This window comes from Dysidea avara, chromosome 13 (assembly GCF_963678975.1).
Source record: "Dysidea avara chromosome 13, odDysAvar1.4, whole genome shotgun sequence".
NCBI lineage: Eukaryota > Metazoa > Porifera > Demospongiae > Dictyoceratida > Dysideidae > Dysidea > Dysidea avara.
In genome coordinates this window covers 13,009,408-13,017,700 of record NC_089284.1, presented here as the reverse complement: position 1 = coordinate 13,017,700, position 8,293 = coordinate 13,009,408, and the positions used below count along the sequence as shown (strand labels likewise).

Below are 8,293 nucleotides of genomic sequence, written 5' to 3'. Positions count from 1 at the left end.
TTGTGCAATTACAAAATATGCAAATTTTGGTCCTGCAAACAGACAACACTACACAGGTATATAGCATACTGAGTTTTGCAATTTAATTTTGACTCAGTCGTATTCAACGTAGTTTTATGCTTAATCTCAATAAAAGCATTTTAATAAAAATCTCTCCAACACTAAACTACAAAACTCCCGATCACTAGCTAGTAGAAATTCAAGCCCTAAGATGTCACATGGTGAGTACAAGCACACAACAGACTCCAGTGAAATCTATACTTATTCAGGAATGGTTTCAATTACAATGAGACCTATTCAAGGATGAGTGATTTACCATGTACATACACAGGAAGTACTAGTAAAGTGGAGCTTCCTTGGACAGTTAAGGACAAACAATTTTGGTTGTAATTTAATAGTCCTCATTCAGAGTGTATGGAGCCAGACCAATTCCTCTTTGTCTTAAGGAACCCTTCAAAGATATACTACAGTATTTATACATGATCATGTGATGCATTATAAAAATACAAAATGATGTATTTTAATAAATATATAAAGAGCCATCAGCAGGGCCCAAGTATCCAGTTGCTACTAAGATCACATCCAATATTGTCCATACCCCCAGTCCACCAAAACTGACCAGTTTACCAACCGCTGATCCCCACTGTTCCAGGTAGAATCGGTCAATACCAAATCCTCCCAGAGTGATACTGAAATGACATAAAAGTTGAGTAACTACGGTCAAAATACTATTGTACAAACTGCACAGACATTTTGTCGCACAAATTTCTCCAAAGAAAAAAAGCACCCTGAAATGTGGACACCTTGATAATCGGGATACCAATCGTATTACTGTACACACGTTAAACACCTGCACTCTAACAAGGAACTTTATCATAGTCCTAATGTGTCCAAAATAAACGGTTTCTATATTTTTCCCATATCCACTTAATAAGACTTCTATTGACAGAAGAACTGAATGAACGCTACTATACAGGTAAACAATACAGTGGATAGTTGTAGCATCAGTTCCAAGTGGTATGGTAGGATGTTGTGACTGGTTAGTAAAGTGCTTCAGATATTTAATATGGACAACTGCATCTACCATGCCACTTAAAAATCATCCCAATCTTTAACTTGACTTGAAAAAATAAGACACTGAAAATGCAGTTTCAACAAATAACACTAACAGACAAATACATGTACACACCCTGTAGTCATATTATATTGAACACTGCAGATAAGTTTGAATACAGTGCTTTACACAAAGTAGCATGGGTGACGAAAGTCCCACTGACTGTTTGACAACCAGTGGCCATTTTAGCTAAATACAACAACTAGTAGGTAAGTACCTCAGCAACATGGTTGTTGTCCATCGTTTTCCAGTTGTAAAGTTACACAACTTTCGTTTGTAGAAAGTCCTGTTTCCTGTAAGAGTTAACGTACACAGCACATTAGTGTATACTAATCTTGTGTAAGAAAAGGACATTAAACTTGAGGGTGATAATGAAATGAGTTGACTAGGAAACTTTAATTTGGTGTTAATTTGAGGAATGGAGATGATAATCTGGTAATTACTTGCTGAATATCATTTGACAGGAAATTTAAAGGAAAATTTACACTTCTTGAATTATGTAACTACTGATGAAAATCAAAAAATGAAAACATTCATTTAAATGTGTACTTTTAGGTTAGGGCCACTTATGGATGTTTGACGAATTCAACTGATCCATCAAATTTTTCTTCATCAAAATTTCATATGGTACAGTACATACTAAAGTAAATTGTAAATATTGTACTCACCCATACACAAGAATTCCGGCTTAGCACAACACAGTGCCCTGTATGTGGACCTGGGAGTTCTCCGTACCTACAAATATAACATCAAATTAATTTGTATTATACACATGTGTAGGTAGTTATGTTATACTGACTGTGCATGTAGAGTAACATAAGCCAGCCTCCTCAAGGCAGGCCTGGTAACATGCTACTTGCAATTTGTGTTAGGACTATAATGGCAGCACCACTGTTCTTCGAGAGCAGACAAGGTCAGAGAAAATAGCAGGTAACTGGAACACCACAAGATGTGCAAATTACCACTTTGGGACCAAACTACAAATACACACACATATATATGTAACATACTAAATTGCAACTACTGATGACAACTGGTACAAAACAGGAGAAGCAAACATGTGGCCACTCACTGGGACTTTGAGAATACAACAGTATACTAATGCAAATACTGCACTAACACTTATCAGTACCGTACAATCACTGTCATTTCCGCAAACATAGTCCTGATACTCCTGGCCCTGATAACAAAACTGACACACTGCATCTCTTTCAAACATCTAAGAACAAAGAAAAACCTAAAACGTAAACTATTACTCATGTTGTTACACTTATCTATTGCAAGGGGTAGTAACTTTTCATGATAGTGATAACATCACGATATCACTAGCAGTTTTCAAAGACACTCAACCTCACATGTAGGACACATGAATAATTCACATTATACACTACGTATCTGTTTCATTGTATTACAGTGATCTCTGTTGTCCCATGTTCTACTGGTCTTTACAGTTACTACTCAACTTCAACACTATCATGTTTGTTTCCGTTATCCATGTGTTTTTTAGATAAGCATAATTTATCACTATTGCATACTATCATTATCACAATTGTTATTCACTATCGTGATAATTACCACTATCGCTCTGCTCTAATTGCAAGGCTAGTCTAATACAAACAAAATCATACAACAGGCAAACCAACCAACACCCACCACCAGTAAGTAACTACACTACTACCGACTATCAATTTTTAAATTTTAAACCTCGGCACTCATACTTATTAAGGCTTTACAGCACAAGTGCTGAAGGCGTGTCAGACACCTGGTCCTTAAAGATGTCATATTAAGTATGTTTGAAAAGTTGGAGAAAGGAGAAAAAATCCATGACTGGACCTGGACCTGCAGCCATCCAATTTATGCACTCCTCTGACTATACAAGACTGGTTTCGAGAGCAACCTCTTTTAGGTGGTGCAACAAGTACAAATGTAGACCTCTGGCCTTGTAATGGCTTACAAACAGAAATCAGTGGTACAAGAAGTGAATGGCGTTGTACAGCTGGTCAACATATCCTTTTTTTTTGGTTGAACATGCTACACTACAGCCAGTAAGGAGCCAGCAAAGCTATATTTTATCGCTAGCCTACAGTCATTATTACTATCCATTTTGAAGCCTGGCTGGTGAACATCCTAGCATTTGTGATATGTGACCCGCTGAGCAAAAACCAGCCATTTTCGCACATACCTCAATTCCAATTATTGCTTCTCTGTTATCTATAGTAACAAAGGAGTGGACAGCCAAAGTTTCAGCCTTTTGTGATGAATGGTCTTTGAGTTATAACAATAGACAGTTGGAACAGGAATAAACTCGATTGGTACAGCAACAATATAGCAAATAAATTACAGGCACTTGCTTAATCAACCATAACTCATGGCTGAAACAAGCTATGAAGATGGGGTTTGGCTCAGTCTGTTCACCATGAACTGGCACATCGATCAAGGCATAGTGTTTTCCCTGTACATCTCCATGTGAACTAAGAAGAAGGCGAATTCAACAATTAAATGACGACAGTAAACTTTATTACCCATAACTCATGTACTGTATACTGTATGAACACAAAAAGATTTTCTTACTCCCAATGAACAGGGAAAACTGGTGATGTATAGGTTTTATTGACTTGAGCTTTGTGTCAGTACATAACAAAGCAATTGAAACGTGCGGAAAAAAATTTATGTAGCATGCGTAGTTTTACCCAGTTTATTTCAATACATTTTTATAGCAAAACAGAATTTTGCGAAAACGACTGGTTTTCGCTCAGCGGGTCACATATACTAACACTCTTCAAATTTTTTAATTTGTGATTGGCTGAAAACTCAACAGGCAGCAAGGAACGCTCTGAAAGGTAATGAATTAATGCATCTTTGATGAAATTTCATAGGCATGCTGCTCGCTACCATAACAAATTAGAACCATTTATCTAGAAACTACTACGTGATTTCAATCTGTATCCAGCCACAAAGTAGAAAATCACAACAGTTTGAGGTTTTTAGTAGTAGTTGAATGAGTAGAACTGGAGTTTACTATTACAAATTTCAACATACTGTACTTGTACAGTATGCTAACGTAATCTGTCAGAATATCCAGCAGTCTTTTTCTAAAATAACATTCCCAACTATACACTGTTTGAAGTAACTCTCACAGTAACTAAACTGTGTCACTAACCCTGCCATGGGATCCAGTAGTCACCTACAGCAACCGAACACCCAATAATTCAAACAGACCGCAAGGTTACTAAAGAAAATTTCGATATCAAAATTATTTGTCCTGAAAAATATTGAATTTGTTCAATTGAATAATGTTTATTTAAAAGAAGTAAAACAATGGCAAAGGAAAGTGCTAGATTATTGCAAAAACAGACAGCCTCTACATCTATACCTGCTAGCAAACAGAATACTAGCAGCTCTGTTGGACTTAAATCTTGACATCAATGTAAAACAAGTTGATGTTATGCTACTTCTAAAAAAACCAGGCACCCATGCAGTTAATACTATCCCCCATTCTAACCAATAGGAATTAATCAACTATGTATTTATATTTATGCTGTTTCTATTAATTTAGCTAGATAATTAAATTTGTAAATACTGTAATTTAGTGTATTTTGTAATCATGAATTATTTTGCAAATCGGTAATTGCGTTGCTATGCACTGCTGAGGAAGCGTAACTATAACAAACCACTTGAACTGCAAATTACACACAGAGGTATCTTCATAGCGTGTCTATCATGTTATGAATTGTATATGAAGTCGCCATACCTGTATTTCAGACCGCCAAGAAGAAACCACCTCAGGGCAAAGTTTATGTGTGTGAAAGCTTAATACAGACTTAATTACTGGCTGCTTTTTACCACTTTTGCTCACGTGGGTGCATACAGACAAACAAATATACTGTAGGTACAAACACAGACACGTTTTTATGAAAACAATTTTAGTAAACCACGCGACCACCTGGCGGGTGTGGGCACACACCTGGTTTAACAATACCTTGCTAGCCAAGCCTAACATGGTAATGTGAAGCTCCTAGTGTTCATATGCTCACTGTGCTGAAGACCAATGGAATCAAGTGTTGTGCCCCAATGAACTTCAACACAGTGTAAAGAATCAGATCTTGAGCACCTGACCTCAGTGTTAAATCCACATAACAGCATTTTGTATTAATTGAATGGACCATAGTAATAGCATTGTAGATTGGTATTGATTTTGGGTTATTAAAATTCACAATAAAACATGAAATACAACCATTTGACCCTATTATGCACCTATCGATGTTTTGCCCCATTACTATGAACACAGGCAGAGGAGGGGAAATTGACTACTAACCTTGCCCCGGGTAGTGGGGGCTGATGATATCTTGTTGAACTTTAACACTCTTAGTCTTTTCTTTCAAGCACTGAGATTTCTCGCCATGGCATCAAGTTCTACCTCTTCCACAGCAAAGCTCACATGCTGTCTACTAGATCACATGCAAAAGCAAGCTGTCAATATTGAATAAAAGACATGCTGAGTGATGTCACTCCAAGCCAAGCACGAAGACTGAAAAGCCCCTTGCCTTCTGGCATTAAATCGAGAGTTGTGATCTTGCTATCCCATACTATTACCATGGGGGATTTACCATGGAAAATGGCCCCAGGTAGTGCGGATTAGAACTTTTTAATGTTCAAATCTCCGCCTATGCCCGTGTTCACATGCAGTAGTGGGGCAAAACTAGTCTCGTCCTCGCAGACCCATTCTCCGGGGTGGCGCTTATCGATTATAAGCCCCTCGGGGGCGAGACTAGGGCAAAACATTGATAAGTGCATTACACTGTGGGGAGTAATTCAATGTACACTACATCGTACCATTTCACCAGAGCAGTTAATTGTATTATTGAATATCTTCACTGTACAGCTCACTTCAACAGTCTGCCCATACTTACACTCGGGAAAAGAACAGTCCAGACATTCCCCACCAAGATCACTACACGCCGTAGTCACATTACACGTAGCATTACTGGTGTCGTTATTACATGACGAACAGATGACTAGCCTCGCACCTAGCGTACACACTAGGGCACAAAAGAAGACCGATTCCATCGATAAGGCCAGCATCACGAGACGAGATATCAACATAATTAAATCAACGGAGATATGCTAGTAAAAGCCGTATAACAGGACGAAACCATATCACTTTGCAAACGACCTTGATTGCTTGAAGGATCGCCGAGCTGCCGAGATTCGCCGCGAGTTGTTGAGGATGATCAAGTCATCGTTGTGTGCAGTAATTGTGTTGGGGCTAGTTGTTCAAGCCATCTCACACAGGACGTGCCAGCACCACAATGAAGCTAGCCAGGTACGTATGTGGCCGCATACACACCCACAATGTAACCCGCAATGTAACATACGGACAAAGCTCAAATAGTCTGTGCTCTTTTTAACTATTCAGCTGAATTCTTGTCTCGTTGCCCATATACAGTGATGGGCGTTAAATGTTTCCTTGTGTTGCTGCGGCGTGATGGAAACGAGCCCATACTATGATTGGCTGTAATTGCTGTGCCTAGTGGTACCATAAGTTAACACTACTGCTGCAAATTGTTGAGGGATCAGTGACAACCTTTGCTCTATGATGTATTGAGTCATCACTGAAATGGCCTGCATGACACTCCACGTAGCCATTGCCATTGTAGTATGATATGCAACCTCAGTCAAAGTTGGTCAAGTAGATTTTGACCATTGACATCTGCCAAAAGTTTTTCTTGTCTACTATGTTTACAGTGTACCTGATTCTGGCCCAGATCCACTACCCTTGGCCATCTTGCAAATTGGGTAAACAACTTGGCTATCTTGATTTGTTTGTTGACTCGCTTTTGACCATGCGGTTGCATGACATAGTACAGTAGCTATTAGAGTGACACCCTTTTAGGCATTGTTAAAAGTTAATCAGTGTATCAATTAATAGACTACATAATAGTGCATCACGAAAAAATTTTACATGATTGTGATATCAAGCCTGTTTCTATATAGCTACAGTGCAAGTTGTCATTATCCCACAGGTTTTGCTAATTATTCATTAACCAAGAATGACTAGTTTAACACTTTTATGGGTATAAGAAATGTGATACTATACATTCAGTGCATAGTCCAATGATGGTTTAACCTTATTTGTAAGACACTGAACTGTGTAGGTATTGTTTATTGGTATCTGTTGCCTTGATCAAATACCCATATTAAAAATAGCCATTGGGATTGCGAACCTAATAAAATTTACTGAATTTAATGGAATTCTGCATATCTACAGACATGGTAAGGTCAAAAACATACAAGAAATCCACTAAGCATTGGCTTGGGAAACATGGTGTCTGTTTATAGTGATAGGCCTACAGAAACTAGAACAAAGCCATTCTAAACTAAGTTACTCACGCGGCACTATTCTCGAAGCGGCTCTCCTTAACTCTTGTCTTTAAACTGAATGGCCCGCTCTAGGGCAACAACTCTTCGTACAATTCCCTCGAATTACTGAAGTATTATTCATGTGCACAATGTTCCAGACCGTTTTTGTGTTTAAACTAATTAGTTTAAGGTGAATTCCCATAGTCTTGGTAACAAGTGAATCCCACAATACATTACGCATTGGGCAAAATGACGGACCGGGTTCAGAAACTGTGCTGGGCCCACGTATTCGCTGCAGCTACAGCCATGAAAATAAGGTGGAGTATTCCTTAGAGGTATGTGAGTAATTAGCAGGCCGTTTTTTGTGGATACCACTACGTAATGTTGTGGGTGCTTTGAAAATACACGAAAATCACTGTGTTTTTACACCATTTTAGGCATTTTACGTGCTTTTGGGGGCGTGTCCCTTTAAACATTAATGTATTGATTATTAACCAAATAAATTCAATATGCTTTGTGTGTAATACTATAGTGCTAAATGGTACTAAATTTCTTGATAATAAGTTTACCATTAAAATTCTACTTTGTAATGGTAATGAACCTATCATCCTGCAGAAGGGTGTATCGTGAAATTATCATGATACAACGACAAGGTGTTGTGGTTTGTGACATACAAAAAGTGGAAGAATCATTGGCATTTTGTCACACTTGTGACACTTAGGAAAGCCGTATTCACGAGTGGCCTCGCAAGAAATGGCTACGCAGTTGTCTAAACCCATATAAGTGTGCAGCTCAAGTTAGTTTGGTTGCTAGAAACAT

The 8,293-nt window shown here is 38.2% G+C and overlaps 2 protein-coding genes across 2 annotated transcripts in view; one reads left to right on the top strand and one right to left on the bottom strand.

Annotated features, from left to right (window-relative positions):
* Positions 1-452: 452 nt before the first annotated feature.
* Positions 453-6,228, bottom strand: LOC136243638 (TM2 domain-containing protein C41D11.9-like). The gene is made up of 5 exons (XM_066035182.1): positions 5,948-6,228; positions 2,247-2,333; positions 1,783-1,849; positions 1,332-1,407; positions 453-689 (listed from the first exon to the last, which is right to left on the bottom strand). Exons 1-5 carry the CDS (start codon positions 6,215-6,217, stop codon positions 521-523), a joined length of 669 nt encoding a protein of 222 aa, XP_065891254.1. The 5' UTR covers positions 6,218-6,228; the 3' UTR covers positions 453-520.
* LOC136243635 (leishmanolysin-like peptidase) overlaps positions 6,229-8,293 on the top strand; it is a 31,136-nt gene continuing 29,071 nt past the window's right edge. Inside the window, exon 1 of the mRNA XM_066035178.1 lies at positions 6,229-6,437. Coding sequence (XP_065891250.1) covers positions 6,342-6,437 — 96 coding nt within the window. The 5' untranslated portion in view covers positions 6,229-6,341. The remainder of the gene's footprint in view (positions 6,438-8,293) is intronic.

Coding starts and splice junctions, on each gene's coding strand:
- LOC136243638 (XM_066035182.1), bottom strand. CDS start 6,217: ATGTTGATATCTCGTCTCGTGATGCTGGCCTTATCGATGGAATCGGTC. Junction 2,334..5,947: donor TTAACTGCTCTGGTGAAATG/GTACGATGTAGT, acceptor CTTTGTTCTTAG/ATGTTTGAAAGAGATGCAGT. Junction 1,850..2,246: donor GAAATGACAGTGATTGTACG/GTACTGATAAGT, acceptor TTATATTTGTAG/GTACGGAGAACTCCCAGGTC.